Source organism: Podarcis tiliguerta (genome assembly GCF_965153285.1).
Source record: "Podarcis tiliguerta genome assembly, chromosome: 16".
NCBI lineage: Eukaryota > Metazoa > Chordata > Lepidosauria > Squamata > Lacertidae > Podarcis > Podarcis tiliguerta.
In genome coordinates, this window is record NC_139549.1 from 16,183,906 (window position 1) to 16,206,183 (window position 22,278).

At 50.9% G+C, this 22,278-nt stretch overlaps 1 protein-coding gene across 3 annotated transcripts; it reads left to right on the top strand.

Annotated features, from left to right (window-relative positions):
* The first annotated feature begins 65 nt into the window (after positions 1-65).
* On the top strand, positions 66-22,277 carry PPP2R5B (protein phosphatase 2 regulatory subunit B'beta). 3 transcript variants are annotated; one of them, XM_083417173.1, is made up of 15 exons: positions 73-808; positions 1,202-1,450; positions 7,600-7,796; positions 8,582-8,683; positions 9,233-9,325; positions 10,365-10,495; positions 13,156-13,215; positions 14,621-14,729; positions 14,928-14,981; positions 15,423-15,473; positions 15,634-15,753; positions 16,972-17,099; positions 18,019-18,120; positions 19,998-20,167; positions 22,138-22,277. In XM_083417173.1, the coding sequence occupies exons 2-14, from the start codon at positions 1,252-1,254 to the stop codon at positions 20,143-20,145; spliced, it is 1,494 nt and encodes a 497-aa protein (XP_083273299.1). In that variant the 5' UTR covers positions 73-808; positions 1,202-1,251; the 3' UTR covers positions 20,146-20,167; positions 22,138-22,277. The 3 variants fall into 3 exon arrangements, 2 of the variants coding, with proteins under 2 accessions (XP_083273299.1, XP_083273298.1); XM_083417172.1 differs by lacking the exon at positions 22,138-22,277 and having other exon boundaries at positions 19,998-21,283; XR_014505901.1 differs by lacking the exons at positions 16,972-17,099; positions 18,019-18,120; positions 19,998-20,167; positions 22,138-22,277 and adding an exon at positions 16,272-16,550 and having other exon boundaries at positions 66-808; positions 15,634-15,953.
* Position 22,278: the final 1 nt, after the last annotated feature.

Genomic DNA, 22,278 nt, shown 5'->3' on the forward strand with positions numbered 1-22,278 from the left:
GGGTCACGTGGGCCGGGAAGGTTACTTAGTGTTACAGCTTAAGCGAGGAGGAGCGCATCAAAGGAAAAGGCAGAGCGCGTGCGCGTGCGCAATAGAGGCGGAGGCAGGCTTTGGGGCTGGGTCCGACGCGAGGAGGAGGAGGGGTACGGTACGCGCGTGCGCGCACACGCACCGTATTAGCCTGCTGTTGCTGCTGCACCGGGATTAGGTCTCAGTCTCTCTCTCGCGCGCGCTTCCTTTTCCTTGTATTGCGCGGGGGAAAGCAGCACCGGGAGCTGCCGCCGTTGCTGCTGCATTAGCAGCAGCAGAGGAGCCAAAGGCGGAGGAGGGCAGAGGAAAGAGGCAGGGGCCTGCCTTGCTTGGCTGCCGCTGCTGCTCCTGGTGACGGTGCGCCGGGGCCGCGCAATGCACCTGCCCGCACCTGCCGCCGGGTAGAGAAAACAGCCAGGCCGTGCCGGGCGCCCTCCTCCTCCTGCGAGCCAGCTGCTGCCGGGTGCCCCATGGGAGAGGGAGGAGGACGACGGCGACGACGACAAGGGGCTCTGGCAGGAGGCCGGCCCCGCCTGCTTCCTTGCCCCCAGGATGCCTCCTGCGCCGCTACCGCCGCCTCCGCCTTCGGCCTGAACTAGGAAACAGACGGCCTCTGCATCTTCTCCAGCCCCACAGGCTGGTCCCCTGGACGTGGCGAAGAAGAGGAGTCGCTTGGCCTGGGCGCTGCCCCTCCAATCCTTTGGACCCCGTGGCAGATCTTGAGGGGTGCCCCCTGGGTTCAGGCTCCTGCGCCCGGATTGTGCCTGGAGCTGTTAAGGCAGGTTGCTGTGGAGGGGGGTGCCCCACTTTTCACCTCAGCAAGGCACCAGGTTTTTTGGGGAGGTGGGCCTTTGCAACAGCTGGGAAAAGCCACCTTTGCAGCCCCAGAGGCCTCCTTGCACCACAACTTGGGGGGGTGGGTTCCACCCTCCATGCTCCTTGCTGGCATTCAGCTCCTCTTGGCCCCAAGTCATCCAGCCATGGCAGCCAAGTAGGCCAGGAATCACGCTGGAGGTGAGCCCCCTTGGGCTTGGACGTGCCGACGAGACCCTGAGCCAAGGACTCGGACCACAGAAGGAGGCCCCGGCCTGTGTCATGGGGCGGCTGCTCCTGAGGCCTAAGGAGACGCCAGACGCCGTTGCTGGGTACTAAGGGCACCCTTCCTCCCCAGGGCCCTCCTGGCATAGACTCACAGCAGTGGGGGCTTGCCTGCCTGCCGACATGGAGACCAAGATCCCGCCTGCCGTGACCCCCACCAGCCCCTCCTCCCCGGGGCTGTCCCCTGTGCCGCCCCCGGACAAAGTGGACGGCTTCTCCCGCCGGTCACTCCGCCGTTCCCGCCAGAGGCGTTCCCACAGCTCCTCTCAGTTCCGGTACCAGAGCAACCAGCAGGAGCTCACGCCTCTCCCTCTGCTCAAAGGTGAGTCCCCAGAGGCTGGAGGGCTGGGCCTGCCTCCACACCTGGGTCCTTCTAGCAGGGAGACCTGCCACAGAATCATTGGGTGGGAAGAAACACCCAAGGTTCATCTAGTCCAACCCCCTGCAATGTGGGAACTGCAGCCAAAGAATCCCTGACAGATGGTCATCCAACCTCTGTTTAAAAAACTCCAGTGAAGGAGAGTCTGCCACCTTCCAAGGTCCAACATGTCAGCAGAGGCCTGCCATAAGCGTGGGGGGCGGTGTTAGTGGGGGGACACACCCTATACCAGCGGTTCTCAACCTGTGGGTCCCCAGATGTTTTTGGACTACAACTCCCATCATCCCAGAGCTCTGGCCTTGCTAGCTAGAGGTGATGGGAGTTGTAGTTCAACAACATCTGGGGACCCACAGATTGAGAAAGGCTGCAGAAAGCCCTGTGTCGAGACTTCCTCAATCTTTGGTTTGGGGATACCGCCTCATTGCTGAGCTTTCAAGAGATGCCATTACATCTGGATCTTCGTTTTGGTCACCAAAAATGGGGTTTGGGTGTACCTATTCATTTTTATAGATTCAGTACATTTGTTGCACTTTCCTTGCAAGGAGCTCAAGGTGCTGTGCTCAGTTATCTGCTGTCTATCCTCACAACAACCCTGTGCGGTAGGGCTAGGCTTGAGAGACCACAACCTGCCGAAGCTCACCCTGTGAGCTTCATGATGGAGAGGGGTGCAAATGCTGGTCTGCCCCAGGTCCTGGTCCGACGCTCTAACCACTACACCACACAGGCTCTTATATTGAGCTCCAGGAGGGTAGCCCTGGTTTCCTGTTGCAGGGAAGGGCATCTTCACCTCAACAAGAGCATTGGGCTTGGCCCTGGCCAAACGCAGGCTCAGAGCTTTGTGGCGGGCTCTCCTGTGGCCTCTCTGCTTACTTTGGAATACAGCTTTGAGCAAGAGGCAAGCAAAGTAAAATGCATTTTGGGGAACAATATTCATCATAAGTCATAAGCTGCAGGTGTGTTTCGGGGGCAGGGAGTGGTACCCATGCTCAATGTTCTCATGTGCATCATGCTCACCGTCACCCCTTAGTCCCCGACCTTCTCAGAGTCACATGGGGAAGATGTGCAGGGATCTTCCACTTGTGATCAGGCAAATGCAACTGGAAAGCCTTGTGGGCCATCCCCCGCTTACCATAACACCATAGAGCTGTAGTGTTGGAGGGGACCACAAGGGTCATCTAGCCCAACCTACTGCAATGCAGGAATTCTTTGCCCAATGTGCGGCTCGAACCCCCCACAACCCTGGGATTATGAGTCTCATGCTTCAACTGAGCTAAAGGCATTTTCGTTTGCATGGGTGTCATTGGGGGCTGAGTGTGTGGGGTGGTGGGCACCGGAGTGTTGGGGGCATGTCTTGTGTGGCCACACAGGTGAAGTTTGCACGTTCAGGCAAATTTGGCTTTCCAGCAAAGCACCTGCAGACGGTCCCAGGTCCAGTCCCCATCTGCATCTCACAAGTAGGGAAGGTCCCCTGCTTGTAACCCTAGGCAGATGCTGCCAGGCGGCATGGATAATCCAGATGAACCCATAGTTTGACACTGTCTAGAGCAGCTTCCTATGGACCTCTGGCTGGAGTGATGCAGCGAAAGCCTTTCTTCATGCAGCGCATCATCAAATTGTGGAACTCGCCTCCCCCAGGAGGCAGTAATGCCCACCAACCTAGATGGCTGGGGAAATCCATGAAAGATCAGACTGTCAGTGACTGCTAGCCACGATAGCTATGCTCTGCCTCTTGGAGACAGAGCATGTGCTTCTGAACACCGGTTGCTGGAAGCCACAGGAGAGAGTGCTCTTGCGCTTGGATCCTACTTGAGGGTTTTCCGTACGAGCCACTGTAAGAGCAGGATGCCAGACCTGGTGGGCCATTGCACTGATTTGGCAGGCTCTTCTGATGCTCCTCAGTCCTCCTTGGGTACCACTTTGCAACTGAGAGCAGCCGCTGGGAGTTGTCCTCTCTCCTACCACTCTGGTATTGTTGGATGCAGCCAGCAGGCCAAGCCAGCATCTTCCACCCCTTCTGCATCCTCCTCCTCAGCTGGGGAGGCAACCCCAAGCATCCTGTAGCCATGCTCCATCAGAATCGCACATTGGAGTCCTTGTGTCACTAAGTAAGCTCCCATGGGAGAGGACCACAGCTCAGACGTGCCTATACAGGCAGAATGTCGTGGCTCTTTCAGCTAAAAGTCAAGTCCGCAAATGATGGGAAATGCCCTTCTCGGCCTAAGACCCCTGAAGAGTTGCTGTCTGTCAGATATGGACAGATGTCTGACCCAGTATTAAAGCAACTTGCTGTGTTCCCATCCTGAGGATTTCTGTGTCCATCCAGAGACTTGCCCACTAAGGGGCCTGCCTTTTGGGGGTCTGCAGCGGCCAGATAATGGGGAGGGGGCAGAGTTCCAGGAAGTGCTGAAATTGCAGGTGTGTGTTAGAGGGAACCTTAGTCCCCATACCTTTTGGGGCAGCCTCCACCACGCCCTGTCCTCACAGGAGGGAGCCATGATTTGACTAAAAAAACGGGAGGGAGTTGGTGGGTTGCAAATAAACACATAATAATGCAAATAACACAGATTAATTTCTGTTGGTGAGCTCAGAGTGGCCTTCAGCATGGATAAAAGCAGCCGCAAAATACATTGCAAATAGGCAATTAGCTAAAATCAGCAGCGATGAAAACAGATGATGCATTAACTCAGTGGGAAGCATTGTAAAATCGGGCAGAGTTTCGTTAGCCACCCCCGTTCCCCTCAAACACTGGGCCAGGCCTTACTGTTGACTTAATTGAGGCGGAGTTGCAAGATCAAGAAAGGTTTCCTCTATGCCAGACTGGAGTGTCCTGCTGGCTTCTCTATTAGAGGCATCTTGGAATGAGGAAATGCCATCTTTATTTATTAATGGTATTTCTTGCCTGCTCTTAAGGTCCCATGAGCTAAAATGCAATCACAGAATAATGAATCATCAACAAACCATAAGACAACAGAAGCACAAAACATATTAAACTAATAGCACCCTTTACAGGAGAGACAACCAAAAATTCATATATTGCTTCCAAAAGTGGGAGGCAGAGCAGCCAGCCCCACCCCACCCCGTAACTGACTGCAATAGAAGCTGTTTAAATGCCCTGGGTTTGGTTTCCTTCAATTTGGTTAATATATTGGCTTTTCGCCCTAACCTTCCTCCAGAAGGAGCCCACGTTAGCTGTACAGCATCAGATTTATACAAAATTTAAAACCACTCTGCTGCAGATGCTCTTTTACCCTGACTCTTGACACTTGAGATGCATATTTATTTATACATGTTTATTTTTAGGAACCAACTTCTGTGATTTCGTATTGCTTTAAACGGTCCTTAAATGTTGTTTTAATTATTGTTACGCACCCTGGGCAGGGTGAATAATTAATAGTAATCATAATAAAATGATAAGTGGGAAATGGGAGTGTCTGGCCGCATGCTGGGCCGGGGGCAGAAATGGCTCTCTTCGACTGCTCTCCGTTTCCTGGCCTTGATTGCTCCTCAGTTTCAAAATACATTTTAGACTCCCTCTTCCTCCGCAGGCATAAATATTTTTTGACTTTGGAGACAAAACCAGAATAGGTTCTCAAGTCTTGGGAGATGGCCATTGCATTCGTCTAGCCAGCCCCCCCCCAAAATATTCCTGCATCCTTACTGATCCCAGAACTCATCTCTGTCTCCGGATGCGGCTGATCAGCCTTATGGCTGCCATGGTTACAGTTCCCAGGGGGATTCCCAGGGCTGCTTCTTGCCCCAAGGGGTAAGGAGAAGAGGCTGCAACAGCAGTATGGCTTGTGTGCCTGAGTCTTACTTATTAGGGTGCTTTTATACTGCCCTTCAGAGGCACACACACACAACTGTTACAGGGCAGTTTACAGCGAAATAGTTGACTGAAACAGAATCCAGCCAATCAAAAAGAATTCACGTCAAAATACCTGCATAACTAAGTATAATAGCAGCATCCTGCTTAAAACTGACTTCAGCCTTCCCAACCCTCCACCTCTAGGATCCTGATTTTTTTTGTTAAGTAACTGCTGCATTTCATCCTTGACTTCCTGCTCTCCTAGGGTGATCTTGGTGCTTTCCAGGTGCTCATCAGTTCACCAATGTCTCATTTCCCTGTTTTGGAAATGGCTGCTCTTGGCTCCTCCTGTTGTTTTTAAATATCATCATGGGAAAAGCACCCAATCTGGCACCTTCTGGAGTGGGCCCAGCTCCCTGTCAAGGAAAAGGCTGAGGTGGGCTCTCCAGGGTGACTAGGGCAACTTGGGTGGCAGGCTTGGTTAATTTTGGAAGGCTGAGCGTTTGAGTGTGCCACTCCACTCTTGACCTCACACAGGGCTAGTGTCTTGCGGAGTTTACTGGTGCCACAGCCAAGGAGTTGGAGAGCAGGAATTGCTGACTCTTAACTCATTGATGGGCACAAGTGACAGGCAGCTCCGACTTGCTGAGGTGGTCGTCCCCAGAGAATGACGTGAGTTTTCTGGAAATTTTGGGATCGGAAATTTTTTCCACTGCACTAAATCACTGGAGATCTGATTTAACACGTTTGTTTTTAAGAAAAAAATTACGCAGTGTTCATTTTCTATGCTATATAAATACAAAGCCTTTTCAGGTGCATTGGAAACAAAATGTTTAATCTAGGGAAAGAATTCAGTAAAGTACCACATAATGTGGTTTAAACACGGTGGTGGAAACTGCACTTGGAAACTGTTTTTATTGCAATACTTGGAAATAACTGGAGAAAAAATGAAAGGAAAAACAACCACCTTGGTTTCAGGAAGAGCCATAACACAGCGGTAGACCATCTGCCTTGCATGCAGGATATTGCATGTTCAATCCCCAGCTGCGTCTCCAGGCAGGGCTGGGAATGCCCCCTGCTTATAACCCTGGGGAGTGCCTGCTAGTGTCCTGAACCACATGGGCCCATAGTCTCACCTTGGAGAAGGCAGGTTCCTATGTACTGCTGTCTGGAATTATGGGTCTTGCAAGGTTGCCACTGGGGGTCTCTGGGTTCTGGTCTGGCCTTGCCACTGCGCCCAGGCAGTGTTGGGGGGATGCACCTGCCAGAGGCCACATTGGCAGGATGGTCAGGCTCCCCCCTGCGTGGGGGACAGGCGGTTTGGCCCTGTGAACCCTCCATGCTCTCTGCTTGGTGCTGGTGGCAGTGGCAAGGGTTGGGCTGGCATGGGGAGCTTTGTTTGCCCTGCACGCCCAACCCCTGGTCCTGCCTGTTGCATGTTCCCTGGGCTCCAACAAAGGACACAACTCCTCTGGTGTTCTGCCTGTGGAGCTGTGCTTTCTTTCCCCAGAGCACAATTCAAAGTGTTGGTGCTGACCTTTAAAGCCTTAAGCAGCCTCGGTCCAGTATACCTGAAGGAGCGTCTCCACCCCCATCATTCTGCCCGGACACTGAGGTCCAGCGCTGAGGGCCTTCTGGCGGTTCCCTCCCTGTGAGAAGTGAGGTTACAGAAAACCAGGCAGAGGGCCTTCTCGGTAGTGGCACCTGCCCTGTGGAACGCCCTCCCACCATATGTCAAATAGAAAAACAACTAACAGACTTTTAGAAGACATCTGAAGGCAGCCCTGTTTAGGGAAGCTTTTAATGTTTAATAGATTATTGTATTTTGATATTCTGTTGGAAGCCGCCCAGAGTAGCTGGGGAAACCCAGCCAGATGGGTGGGGTATAAATAATTTATGATGATGATGATGATGATGATGGTGATGATTACCACCTTTTGCCAGCTCAGGTTATTTGTCCACTTGCATCTCCAGAGTTTCAGATGGGTCTCTTCTTTCCAGCGCTTCTTGGGGGTGACATGGATTGAACCCTCTGTGTGTATAACAAGTGTTTCCCCACCCTGGCCAATGGCCTTTTCCTTACAAATAATTAAAAAAGAGCAAAAATGTGCATAGTCTGCTTTTTCTCCACTACTAAGTAGCTGCAACTGGGCCACCCTGATGGATTACGGAGAAGGGGGCTCCAATGTGTTGGAGGGTGAGACCGGCCAGCATGTTTGAGCCCCAGCACCTCTTGCGCCAGCACCTGCTGAGCCCTGTGTGTGTGGTCGCTTCCTCCCCCCTGCAGATGCTCCTGTCTCAGAACTGCACGACCTCCTGTGCAAGAAGCTGCAGCAGTGCTCCGTCCTCTTCGACTTCCTCGACTGCGTCGCCGACCTGAAGGGGAAAGAGATCAAGCGAGCAGCCCTCAACGAGCTGGTGGAGTGCGTGGCCACCAACCGTGGCATCCTCATTGAGCCGCTCTACCCTGAGATCATCAAGATGGTAGGCAGGGAGGGGGAAGAGGATGGGCTCCCCCGTCACACAAACAATCACAAGCAGGACGGCTCAAGTGGTTGCTGGTCACTGGTGGCAGCCAGGGAGGCTGCATTGGTTGCTGGCAACAGCCAGGGAGGCTGAAGGCTATGAATGTGTTCTGCCAGCTTGAGCAAGAGACCCCTAGCACAGATTATGACTCAAGGGGAGGCAAAATGACCTCCAGTTAGGGATGGATGGAGCACTCTCCAAATCTTTCCTGTTCCTTTTCTGCATTTAATGTGTATGGGTTAACACACAGACACAGTGAAAAGTAATAATTTAAAAATAATGCCTTTCTGGACAGAAGTGTTGACTATTATGCAAGCAAGTACAGGCTATGATCTCCCTCCTTTTACTTCTCTCTGAATTAATAGTAGGGTGCCAGGGAAGATCTCATAACAGTGCCATTGCAGCTATGGGCACCATGTTGGCAACCCCTGTGAATGATCTCATTGCCCTTTCCCTGAGATTCTTTGGGCATCTGGCTGGTCCCTGTCAAAGCCAGAAGCTCGAGGGGTGTCTTTTTATTGGGGGCAAGGGTTGTACCTTGCTTGAAGTGGTAACTAGTCTGTATAGCAGGCATAGGCAAACTTGGCCCTTCAGATGTTTTGGGACTACAACTCCCATCATCCCTGACCACTGGTCCTGCTAGCTAGGGATGATGGGATCTGTAGTCCCAAAACATCTGTAGGGGCAAGTCTGCCTATGTCTGCTGTATAGCTTCGCTGATTTCTTCTCTCCCTTCCCTACAGATCTCGGTCAACATTTTCCGGACGCTTCCGCCCAGCGAGAACCCTGAGTTTGACCCCGAAGAGGATGAGCCCAACCTAGAACCCTCGTGGCCACATCTCCAGGTAGGACTCCTCCGTGGGGCTGCCTCGTGTGGGCAAGTGTCATTTTGCCTGCATGGCAGAAAAGTAGTGGGTGCAGTCTTAGCCACCTCCACCCCTGGCTTGCTGGTGGATGCCTTAAACCAGTGGTTCCCAAAGTGGGTGGTGGGTTTACTTGCAATGGCGAGTGGTGGGGGGCACTAAGAGTCAAGAGGGCAGTGGGGGCGGGGCGTGTGCTGGGCATGTGACTCTCTGAAAAGCTGGCATCACTAGATTTTTTTTTGTTGAATTAATTAAACTAAAATAGTTTTAATTGGGTTTTGAACAAATGTGCAATTAACTGTGACCGCCTTTAATTTTATTGTGCTATTATCTTTCTTCGTGGTTGGGCAAACTGCTATTCTGAAAAATGTGTTTGATAGGGTAAGGGGGCACCAGGGATAAATTTATGGAACCAAAGGGAAGGTGGCCTAAATTTGGGGGGAGCAAAAGTGCCTTGGGGGCAGGCGGGGGCAGGGAATTGGAAGTTTTTTTGGTGGTGATTAATGGTTCCACCTCTCTACCTCTTTCCAGCTTGTGTATGAATTTTTCCTCCGGTTCCTCGAGAGCCCAGACTTCCAACCTTCGGTCGCCAAGCGTTACATAGACCAGAAATTTGTGTTGCTGGTGAGTGAGAAGGAGCAAGAAGGCTGAGCAAGGGAGTGTGTGTATGTTGTGTGTGTGTCTGGGGCAGCAAAGCCAGGTTACTGGGCATCGAGTGCGAGTCCTCTTTGCAGGTGGGTCACAAGCCATTCTCCTTCTGCAATGACTTTGTTGTGGTACTGCAGAGAAATGAGGCTGTTTCAACTTCCAAAACTCCTGTGGAAAACTTTTCTATTCCATCAAACTTATGCGGGCAATTGAGAATGCATCTTTTCGCAATGGCTGATGGTCTCTGATTCTAAAGCTTTTTTGTATGTGTGCATGTTAATTATATACAGACATCCTTGTCATAAACTTCTTTGACATTTTTTAAATCAGGCAGCAACACATAAATATTTTTGGAAGTAAATAAATAAGACATGTCCAGGAAGGAGCTGGATGCCCTCCTTGGAAACTGGGACCCAAATAATAATAATAATAATAATAATAATACAGTGGTACCTCGGGTTACATACGCATCAGGTTACAGACTTTGCTAACCCAGAAATAGTGCTTCAGGTTAAGAACTTTGTTTCAGGATGAGAACAGAAATTGTGCTCTGGCGGTGCGGCAGCAGCGGGAGGCCCCATTAGCTAAAGTGGTGCTTCAGGTTAAGAACAGTTTCAGGTTAAGAACAGACCTCTGGAACAAATTAAGTACTTAACCCGAGGTACCACTGTAATAATAATTTATTTATATTGCCCTAGCCATTCTGGGCAGCTCCCAACAACAAAAGAGTAAAATCACAACACAAGCTTGGCTGCCCTCTGGGAGACCTGGTTCGCCACTGTGAGAACAGGCTGCTGTGCCAGGACCCCCTTTGGACCAATCTTAGGCTGTGCACATGACTCTGCTTGCAGAAGGCAGCAAGCTAAATCACTGGCATCTCCCAGTCGTGCTGGAAGCTTGGAGAGCCACTGCCTGGTATTCAGTAGAAGGCCCAGGAAACTCTCCAGGAGTTTCACAGGGGACGATCCAGGCTCATTTGCGCTGACTCCTCCTCTCCCCTCTCCCTTCCCTTCAGCTACTGGAGCTTTTCGACAGCGAGGACCCTCGGGAGCGCGAGTACCTCAAGACCATCCTCCACCGCGTCTATGGCAAGTTCCTGGGCCTGCGTGCCTACATCCGAAAGCAGTGCAACAACATTTTCTTGCGGTGAGTTCCTCTTTCCTCTGCTCCACCCCAGGGTTGCTCCGCATCCTAGCCTCCTGCAGCACAGGCTTCTCTCCCCACCATTCTGCCCACCCAGCGTGGTCAGAAGCAGTTGCTCAGGTCTCGCTGCCAGCCTCTTTTCTGGCCAAGAAGGCGATTTGCAGGTGGCCTGCATCCGGATGTTGGAAGGTTCGGAACATGTAAAAGAAAGTATCTCCTTCCTAAATCCCTAAATCCCCTTTGACACATAAACTACAGGATAAGGATAACTGTGACTTTAAAGATGAATGAGAACCTTTTACAAAGTACCATATTTTCCGCTCTATAAGACGCACCAGACCACAAGACGCACCTAGTTTTTGGAGGAGGAAAACAAGAAAAAAAATATTCTCAATCTCACAAGCCAGAACAGCAAGAGGGATTGCTGTTCTGGCTTCTGCGCAGTGAAAGCAGCAATCCCTCTTGCTGTTCTGGCTTCTGGGATAGCTGCGCAGCCTGCCTTTGCTCCATAAGACGCACACACATTCCCCCTTACTTTTTAGGAGGGAAAAAGTGAGTTTTATAGAGCAAAAAATACGGTACTTAAAGAAACAACAAAGTGAACTGGACTCCTTGGCAGGTTTTGAATAAACACTCTCAAACTTTCTGTTGACAATAACCAGTCAGATAAATTAAGGATTTATACAGTTTTGTAGCATGCAGAGAATAGCATTTGTAGAGAAACCAGAGATTGGAGCTGAGGGAAGTCGGGGGGGGGAGGGGGGTTATTTTATGGGGGGAGGGGGTTATTTTGTGAGGGGAGGGGGGAAATGAGGGGGGGTCAAGGATGATATGTAATAAGATAATATGTTTTGTTTAAATTCTTAATAAAAAATATTTTTTTTAAAAAAAGAAAGTATCTTCTCCACACAGCCCAAAGTTAAACTGTGGAACTCCCTCCCACAGGAGGGAGTAGCCTAGGCGGCTTTAAAAGAGGATTGGGACAGATTCATGTAGAATCACAGAGTTGGAAGGAACCTCAAGGGTCCTCTAGCCCAGCTCCCTCCAAGGCAGGAATATTTTGCCCAGTGTGGGGCTTGAACCCATGACCCTGAGGTCAAGAGTCTGATGCTCTACCAACTGAGCTAACAAGGGCTACTAGTCATGATGTCTGTGCTGTGCCTCCACAGTCGGAGGCAATAATGCTTCTCAATACCAGTTTCTGGAAACCACAGGAGGAGAGAGTGTTCCTGTACTCAGATCTGGCTTGCAGGATTCCCTTGGGTGGCCACTGTGAGAACAAGATGCTGGACTAGATGGGCCACTGGCCTGATCCAGCAGGCTCTTAAGTTCTTACCCATGTGATGAGAGCTCATTCAGGGGGATAATGTAGCCTGCTGTCCACTAGAGGGCAGGATGACCTCATCCTGTGTTCTCCCTTCATTCCCTAGCTAGGGACTCCCCCACTTTTCTCACTGGCAGGTAAGGATGAGTAGCATATTCTGGGTGGTGCAGGAGCTGCCAGACCCAAGGGATGGGGAACCTGTAGCCCTTCAGGTGTTGTTGGACATCCAACTCCCAGCAGCCAGCATGGCCAATGGGAGGGAGTTGTAGCCTAGCAACACGCACAAGACTCTTAATCTCAGGGTTGTGGGTTTGAGCCCCACGTTGGGCAAAAAGATTTCCTGCATTGCAGGGGGTTGGACTAGATGACTCTTGGGGTCCCTTCCAGCTCTACAATTCTAGAATTCTGTGGTAGGAGAGGCTCACTCTGGTCTGGTGCCCTGAATACCCTTCCTGGGGGCCAACTTGACATCACAGCACCCTTGTAATATAATAATAATAATTTATTATTTATACCCCACCCATCTGTCTGGGCCTCCCCAGCCTCTCTGGGTGGCTTCCAACCGAATATTAAAAACAATACAGCATCAGACATCAAAAACTTCCCTAAACAGGGCCGCCTTCAGTTGTCTTTTAAAAGTAAAATAGTTGTTTGTTGCTTTGACATCTGCTGGGAGGGTGTTTCCTAGCTGGGCTAGGAAAGAAGAGGATGCAAGCAGAAAGTGGCAGTGGAGCCCATGGTGGCAGTTCTGCCTTCTCCCCAATCTGTGGTGATGTGATGTGTTGTGTTGTGTTGTGTTGCTGCTGTTTGTTTATATGCCGCCTTTCAGCCGAAAAGGCTTCTGAGGCAGCTCACAAGAATAAACTAACAACAGTATACAGGCAGATACAAATGCAAAGCATTTCAACTATATTAAAAGCCCAATATGGCTCTGTTCCTGCCAGAAAAGCCAGGAACAGTCCCTGCAAAAAAAAAATGTTAAGAGAAGTGAGCCTGTGGTTAGAGTGTTGGACTCTGGGAGAGATTTGGGTTCGAATCCCCACTCAGGCATCACGAAGCTCACTGGGTGGCCTTGGGCCAGTTGCTCACTCTCAGCCCTAGCCTACTTCGCAGGGCTGTTGTGGGGAATTAAAGAGCAAAGGAGGAACCACATGAGCCAACTCCTTGGAGAAAAAGCTGAGATACAAACACAATAAATAAAAACGAAGAATACTTCAGCAGCATCTTTGCCATACAGTGGTCCCTGGCGGGGTGGGTGGGGTGGGGCAAGGCAGGTGGAAAAGCTGGTGGCCATGATGATGATGATGTGATCCCTACCTCTTCCCTGTCCCACCCCCAGGTTTATCTACGAGACGGAGCATTTCAACGGCGTGGCGGAGCTGCTTGAGATCCTGGGAAGGTAAGCACCTTAGGACATGGAGGACGGGCGTCAGCCAGAGCTGCACCTTCCTGCCTCTGTTGAATATTGAGGGGCCTCTTTCCTTCCCTCCTCTCCCCTTCAGCTTCCGCCATGCACCAGCTGGGCTCCTTCCTGGCGCTGGCTGCTTCTGCTGCTGTGGGCGGAGCAAAAGGGCAAGACGCTGAGTCATCGGAAGCTCAGCCATGTGCTCGTCACCCACGACTCAGGAGTCTGGGTTGCATGACAATACAGTCCACGAGATGCCACAAGCTCACGCTGTTTTTACTTTACTTCATTTTGCCACATTTTGAGATTTAAACGTTTTTGTTTGATCCACCTCGCCTTCATCGCACCGGTGGCTACCGCGGCATTTCCTTCCCCAAATACGTAGAAGTATTTGTTAAACAACAACAATACTTATGCTGTACAGTGGTACCTCGGGTTACATACGCTTCAGGTTACATACGCTTCAGGTTACAGACTCCGCTAACCCAGAAATAGTACCTTGGGTTAAGAACTTTGCTTCAGGATGAGAACAGAAATCGCGTGGCGGCAGTGGGAGTCCCCATTAGCTAAGGTGGTGCTTCAGGTTAAGAACGGACCTCCGGAACAAATTAAGTACTTAACCCGAGGTACCACTGTATTCGTATTCTGTGGGTGCTGCACAATGCTTTTCTTTTGGCATCTTCTCCTCCTTATTTCTTACTTCCTCCTCTATAATTTTTCCCTTCGCTTATAATTAAAAAAATTTGAAATAAGTTAAAAGGAAGGGTGAGATGTAATTTAAATTTCTTAAAATTCTGACATTTCCTGTAAAGTCCAGGGAATTTTGGGGGGATGGATGAAGAGGCATTGGAACAGTAGTGCTGGTTTCTTCTCCCCCACAAATCTTCCCTGCCGGCAATCAGATGTTGAAGATGGGAGGTGAAGGCTCCTCTTTCTCAGAACTACTCAGGAGAAAAGGCAGAGGTGTTCCTTCCTCTGTTTGGGGGACAGCAGCATCCCCAACCACTCCCTCCCCCAGTTTTCTATTTATTTATTTTGCTGCAAAAAATGTATATGCCGCTTTATCGCAAAAACTTCAAAGCAGTTTGCAAAAAGAAAAAAACAATTACCGAAAACAATTACAACATCCCAAAGATTTAAAGCCAGCAATAAACTAAAAACGCACATCAGCATTCTGCACATCTGGGCAGGCTTGTCTAACCAGAAATGTTTTCGGCAGGCGCCAAAGAGTGTGCAGTGAAGGTGCCTGCCCGATGTCGCCATCAATAGGCAGGGAGTTCCTAAGTTGTAGGTGCCGCCACACTAAAGAGATCGATTTCTTGCAGTTGCGGAACGGGTGTCACACGGCACCGGCTTTGATGCCTCCCACTGTGTTTCCTCCCTCCCCTCCCCTCCCCAGTATAATCAACGGGTTTGCTTTGCCCCTGAAGACGGAGCACAAGCAGTTCCTGGTCCGGGTCCTCATCCCGCTGCACTCTGTGAAGTCCCTCTCCATCTTCCACGCCCAGGTGAGCCTCACTCTGCAGGGAACCTCCGCCTCCCTTGATGGTCAAAGGGGCCTCTGCTGTCAGGTGGAGTGGGAGGGTAGGGAAGATCTGCAGTGGAGTGATGCTTGGGCCTCTGGTGGGGGTTGTGAGGGGGGGGGGTGCTCCTGGGTGTCCCCGAGCTCTAACCACTGACCCTTGACCTCGCTTTGTCTCCTGCAGCTGGCTTACTGTGTGGTCCAGTTCCTGGAGAAAGACGCGACTCTGACCGAGCATGTGAGTCAGGATTTGGTCATGTTGGGTGCTGGTTGTGGGGTGCAGCAGAGCAGCAGGTGGGGGGGAGAAAACCCAAGTCCCATGGGGAACAGTTCAGGGAGTACCAAATAAAAATAATACAGTGGTACCTTGGGTTATGTACGCTTCAGGTTACAAATGCTTCAGGTTACAGACTCTGCTAACCCAGAAATAGTGCTTCAGGTTAAGAACTTTGCTTCAGGATGAGAACAGAAATCGTGCTCTGGCGGCACGGCAGCAGCAGGAGGCCCCATTAGCTAAAGTGGTGCTTCAGGTTAAGAACAGTTTCAGGTTAAGAACAAACCTCCGGAACGAATTAAGTACTTAACCCGAGGTACTACTGTATTATTATTATTATTATGCCAGTGCCAGGATGTGTGTCTTAACGTTTCCATGTTTTGACCTCTCTCCTCACCTTCCCAGGTGATACGTGGCCTTCTGAAGTACTGGCCGAAGACCTGCACCCAGAAGGAGGTACAGAAGGGTCAAGTGGGGACGAGGGTGGGAGTGGAGGCAGATGGGGGAAGCCTTGGTGCTGTTGCCCCATCTTGGCCCAGTGGCACTGCCAGTGCCTGCATCCCAGCCTAATCCCAACATACTCTGCTCATCTTTCCCTGCCCGTCTGTCCACCCAGGTGATGTTCCTGGGAGAAATCGAGGAGATTCTGGATGTCATTGAGCCCTCTCAGTTTGTGAAGATCCAGGAGCCCCTCTTCAAGCAAGTGGCTCGGTGTATTGCCAGCCCCCACTTCCAGGTGCTCTTGGGGCAGCGGCAGGGGGGTGAGGTGAAGGGAGGGGAGATGGGTCCAGAGCTCATTCAGCTTGGGAGTTTGGCTATTTTTGAGAGGACAGTGGCGGGAGGGCACGCGGATACTTCTCTTCCATGAAATTGTCCCATCCTCTTTTTTAAGGCTGTCCAACTTTGGTACTTCCTCCTGCAGGAATGAGTTCCATAGTTTTTTGTTGTTTTTTTTAAAATAATATTTATTCCAGTTTTCACAAATACAGAAAAAAAAGTTGAAAAAGACAAAATACAGTAGAGTGAGAAGGAAAAAAAAACAAACCAAAAATAAAAATTTAAAAATACATAAAAACACCACCCCTCCACCCCACCAACAAAAAAACCCAAAAAAACCACCTTTTTTTAAAAAAAACACTTCCATTTTTCAAGTTCCATCTTTCGATAACTTATTTCCTCGACTTCTTCCCACCTCCCTTTTTGTATTCCAATTATTAATTATATCAGCAAGTTCTTTCCATCTTTCAGCCATAGTTTAACTTTGTACTGCATGAAAGACAACGACCTTTTATCTGAGTCTTCCGACATCCAATTTCCATTTCCTCCCACTTCTAGTTTGTTTGCCATCTTTCTAAAGGCGGTTTAACAAGCTGAAGAAACAACAAACTATGCACCAGAGATCACGCACCTTGTAACAACCTGATCCAATACCAAAAACAAAATCATAATAAAAACATGCTTTGTTTTTATTTAAGCTGTTTATCTTAAAGCTAACATTCAGTAATCCATTAGAATATAATAGCACATAATAAATTAAATACTGTACCGGTAAATAATAATTAAGCATAAATTCACTCTTTAACAATTACAGTGAAAACAATTATAATCCATAAAAATAAATGTGCATAAGATACCACGATACATACGAAAACTTCTAAAAGGATCAATTTGGGAAACAAAGACATGCAGCTTATAATATTACTGGCTGTCCACCAGTTCTAGTGTTCTGAGTGAGGAATAGAAACGTTTCTTCATTCACTTTCTGGGTGCGACATGTTTACTGCGTGAAACAGCTTGGAGGAAACTTCGAATTTTTGTACGTAGGGGGGCGCTTTGTTTGAGGAGAGCCTGCTGCAACTCTCCCCTCTATTGCTGCCTTTGACCGTGGAGGCAGAGAGTAGCCATTTTGGCTAGTAGTAGCCTTCCTCCCCTCTGAGCCCTCCTCTCGCTCCAGGTTGCAGAGCGGGCTCTGTATTTCTGGAACAACGAATACATCCTGAGCCTGGTTGAGGACAACTGCCACACGGTGCTGCCCACCATTTTCGGCACCCTCTATCGCGTCTCCAAGGAGCACTGGAACCCGTAAGTGGCTGCCTGGGTTGGGGTGCCTACAGGACCCCTGGGGTGGAGGTGGGCCAGTCCTGCAGTGTCCCTCTGTCCCCAGTCGCCAGCAAAGCCTCATTGCTCCCATTGCCCAACTTTGGGGAAAGGCCACAGATTTATATCCTGCCCTGTATCACTTTTATTTATTTATTGCTCTTATCTTTGGCGCTGTGGGTTAAACCACAGAGCCTAGGACTTGCTGACCAGAAAGTTGGCGGTTCGAATCCCCCGATGGGGTGAGCTCCCGTTGCTCGGTCCCTGCTCCTGCCAACCTACCACTTCGAAAGCATGTCAAAGTGCAAGTAGATAAATAGGTACTGCTCCAGCGGGAAGGTAAACGGCGTTTCCGTGCACTGCTCTGGTTCGCCAGAAGCGGCTTAGTCATGCTGGCCACATGACCCGGAAGCTGTACGCCGGCTCCCTCGGCCAATAAAATGAGATGAGCGCCGCAACCCCAGAGTCTGCCACGACTGGACCTAATGGTCAGGGGTCCCTTTATCTTTATCTTTTGCTCTGAAGAGCTAAAAGTGGCAGACATGGTTATTCCCACCTCGTTTAATCCCCTACTACAACCTTTTGAGGTAGGTTAGGCTACCTGAGAGGCACTGACGGAGCTCAAGGTCACCCAGTGAGCTTCATGGCTGAGCGGGGATTTGAACCCTGGTCTCTCCCAGGCCCTAGTCTTAGGCTCTAACCACTCCACCACACTGTCTCTCTTTAAGTGTAAGGCTGGCTACACCTTCCAGGGCCTCAGTAAGCAGAAGGGAACCCACTTTTAGGTTGAAAGATAATCCAGCTGTTGACTGATGGGGTGGGGCTGGAGGTGGTTTAGCAGTCCTGGGGTGTAACATCTAGATTTCCTCTCCCCCCCCCCCGGCACTGCCACCCTCTTATCCAGGACCATTGTTTCTCTGGTCTACAATGTCCTCAAGACCTTTATGGAGATGAACGGGAAACTATTTGATGAACTTACGGCCTCCTACAAGGTGGAAAAACAGCAGTAAGTGTCTACGTGGCAGACGAAAGAGAGAAATTGCAATTCTGGGCAGCTTCTCCTGTTTATTTATTTATGAATATTCATTGGGAGCATTTATACCCTGCTGGCTTGGGCTGATGGGATTTGGGAGTCTAGCGCCACCCGCAGGGCCCCACAGGTTCTCAATCTTCTCTGCATCTTTCTCAGCAGCACAAGTGAAAGCAGAGTATATATAGGGTTCTTCGCAGACCGCCAGCTTAGCATGAGTCAGCGGCGTGATGCAGCAGCAAAAAAAGCGAATGCAATTCTAGGCTGCATCAACAGACGTATAGTGTCCAGATCAAGGGAAGTAACAGACTATTGCTCTATTCTACCTTGGTCAGACCACACCTGGAATACTGTGTCCTATTCTGGGCACCCCTGTTTAAGAAGAATATTGACAAGCTGGAGTATGGGCCAATGGGGTAATCAAGATGATCGAGGGTCTGGAAACCAAGACTTATGAGGCACAGTTGAGGGAGCTGGGTATGTTTAGCCTGGAGAAGAGGAGATTGAGAGGGGATAGGCTGGCTGAAGAGCTGCCACAGAGAAGATGGAGCAAACTTGTTTTCTGCTGCTCCAGAGGGGAGGACCCAAATCAAAGGACACGAATGACAAGACAGGAGATTCAGACTAACCATTAAGGATGACTTTCTGAGGGGAAGAGCTGTTTGACAGTGGAAAGTATTCCCTCAGAAGGGGGTGGGCTCCCCTTCAGTCGAGGGTTTCCAACAGAGGTTGGATGGCCATTGGTCAGGGATTCTGAGATGCTTGCATTGCAGGGGGTTGGACTAGATGACCCTTAGAGGTCCCTTCCAACTGTGTCTGACGTTTTATTGTATTTTTAATATTTTGTTTGAGGCCGCCCAGAGTGGCTGGGGAAACCCAGCCAGATGGGTGGGGTATAAATAAATTATTTTATTATTATTATGTGTACAATTCTACGATTCTCCATTTTCAAACCGTGGAGGCAGAGCATAGCCATTGTGGCTAGCCATTGGTAGCCTTCTCCTCCACAAATTTGTCCAGTCCTCTTTTTAAAGACATCTAGCTTGGTTGCCCTCAGCTGCCTCCTGTGGGAGTGAGTTCCACAGTTGACTTTGTGAAGGAAGCACATTCTTTTTTCCTATCCTGAATACAAAGCCAAAAAGAACTGTTCTGCCTTAAAAAAAAAAAAAGGTGCATTTATGGAAAATACCACGAAACCTTTGGGAATTCGAATACAGACCCCAAATAACAAAACTCTCTTGGCTCACTCCAAACGCCGACCCTTGGAGGACGGCATGCTGTATCGCAGAACTTTATAGAGTTGGAAGGGGGGTCCCCAAGGGTCATCTACTCCAGCCCCCCATGATGCAGGAACTGCAACTATTTGCATCCTTCACTGCATCTCCCTCTCTGTCAGGGAACTGCCATCAGTGCCAGAGGGAAAGAGCAAAATCCAGAGGGATTCCGGAGAGCGTTCCGGGATTGGGAGAGGCAGCCCATCTTCTGGGGAAGAGAATCAGCGTAGCACCAGTGGAGAAGGGGGGCAGATGGGGGAAGCGGCGAGGCGGTCTCATGACTCCTTGCCGGGGACCAGCAGGGAGAGTAGAGGTCCTCCGTTGTCCACGCCCTCCTTGCGCAGATGGCTTTCGCGCAGAGAGAGTAGGAGGAGACTAGGCGTCAAAGAGCTTCTTTGCTGGAAGAAGTTTAAGAAACGCCCACTGACGGATTCTGTCAGCGATTGAGTCAGCCACGGGTGAGTGGCTGTCTGGACAGAAAAGGTTCACACAGGCAATCCAGCCAGGTGTTTGCACTGGCTTACACACGAGCAACCCCTAGAACCATTACACTCTCCTTTTAAATTTCTCTACTCCCAGGGAACTGAAGAAGGCGAAGGAACGGCAGGAGCTCTGGAGGCAGCTGGACGAGCTTCAGTTGCGGAAGCTGCAAGGACTGGAAGAGGCCAAGATGAACCGCCTAAACCTGCAGCACTCCCTGGCTGTGCAGAGCGGAGGGGCCAGCTAGGAGCCCCCCTCCCTCCCCTGGAGCCCCCCACCCCCTGCCCTCCCCACCCACCCACTGTGGCTTGTGGGAGCAGCCCACCCGGGTGCAGGGCCCATCCCAGAGAGCCGGACGCTCCCTACCCGCCCCCAACCAGCCTGTGCCAAACCAGAGCCCCTGCCTTTCGCTCCTCTTGGGGGGGTGGGCCTGGCCCCCACCCACCCAGGGGGGTGACCACGGAGGAGGCCCGTTTGCTGTGAAGCAAAATGGTCTGAGTGCATGGCTATGTTTGCTGGGTGTGGCCAGAAGGAGGCATCGGAGGGGCTCCCCTGCTGGGCTTGTTTTTGGGAGGGGGATGAATGGTGGTGAGGGGGGGTCTTAAGAGCTGTGAGGCCAGAGTTTGGGGTGGGGATCTGGTGGGTGGTACCCAAAGCAAGATTAAGCAATAGGCCTCTTGATCCAAAGCTGCCCTCCCCATAGTGGTGGGGTTTTCTGTTTCGGAAGAGTGGGGAGCACAAAACAATGAGGGGGTGTCCTGATTTTTTTGGGGGGGCTCCCTGGCTCCCTATTGGGGGGCATAGGGGTGAAGGAGGGAAGCCCCCCTCTATCTCTGAGGACCTTGTTCACCAAGGCCTAGTCTGGTGGTTTCAAGCCCTAAACTGCTGCCCCCCTCCCCAAGTGGAAGAGCCGCAGCATTTCTTCTCCCCCCCCCTTTCCCCTGTTCTGTCTGCCCTCCCCCATTTGCTCAGCCAGAAACTGAGCAATATTTCGGGGAAGAAAGGTGGAAGAGGACTTTCCACAAAAACAGAAATGGCACGGTTGAGGAGGGAGTTGTATGTGTGCAGATCTGGGCCTATGCATGCTCTCATGGGACGCCGCAGCGGGGGGAGCGCACTGGGGTCCTTCCCTCTGGGTTTAGGGCTGTGGGGGGCTGGCAGCTGCTTTCCCCCTTCAGCAGTTTATTTGGGGGGGGGGGGGCGGTGGGGAGGTTGGTGTGTATCCCCCTGGAAGAGATTCCTCCCCTCTGGGACTTTTATAGTTTTCACACTTTTGCATTCTTGGGTGGTCAGGAGTGTGTGGGGAGGGAGAGAGAGAGAGAGACTCAGGTGCACTTTGCTTAGATTCTCACAGCCCCCTACCCCCCCCCAAGAAGGAGCGTAGCTCTAATACGTTCCCCCGTTCAGCTCCCCTATTTCCACCGGAGCCACAAATTAGAGGGGAGGGAGGGGGCGAGCTTGACGGGAGAAGAGTGTTCAAACTCCTGCACTTTAGAAGGGCTGGTTGTTGCACAGGTGGAAAGCAGGGATGCCTCTGGTTATGGGGGGGTGGGGTGGGAGTGGGTAGGAAATGCTTGCTGGGAAATTGAGTTTTTTTTGGGGGGGGCATTGAGGGTCAGGACATTTCAAGGGTAAGCAGACAAGGATGTACCACCTCTCTGCAGGAGCAGGGGGAGGCGGTGGCTGCAATCTCGTTCCTTCTCTCTCAGGTCTTGCGAGGGGTAGGGGGGGGATGACAACATTTGGTCTTGTGGGACTCCGCCATCCCTGACTGGGGCTGGTGGTAGCTGGGAGAAACATCTGGGGGTGTTCCAGGTCCAAAATACTAGGGTGCTGTGGTTGTGGTGGCGATAAAGGGGTCGGGGGGGGGGAGGCCTTGGTTTGCTGACTATATCATTCCCCCCCCACCAAAGGGTTTAGTATCTGTGTGTGGGGAGCAGGGGGGTTTAAAAGCTCCCCACTACCACCACTGCCACCCCTCCCTCTTTGCTCGGCATGATGACCTCAAAACATTATCTGTAACCAGAAGAATAGTCACTGGGTGGTTATTTTGGGGAAGGGGGGGCATTGAGTGTATTACAGTTTTATTTTTTAGCAGAACACTGAAGCCAGTTGGGCACTGTAGTATCTGGGGACACCTCCTCTTCTATAGTCTATTTAGATGCCACACTCGTGTAGTTTCCACAGGGGGGGAGGCCCCGAGGCACCCAGGGGTGGGGTGGGGCGGGTGGGGGGGGAGGGAGGATGCTGCAGAAGAGAGCTATTTTGTTGAAGGGGGGCAGGGGCGTCGTCGGTCTTATTTATTAAAAGTTTCGCCCTTGCCCTGTGTTCCTTTTGCTGGACGAGTCTGTATTCAATAAAGAGAAACCTTCCATGTCAC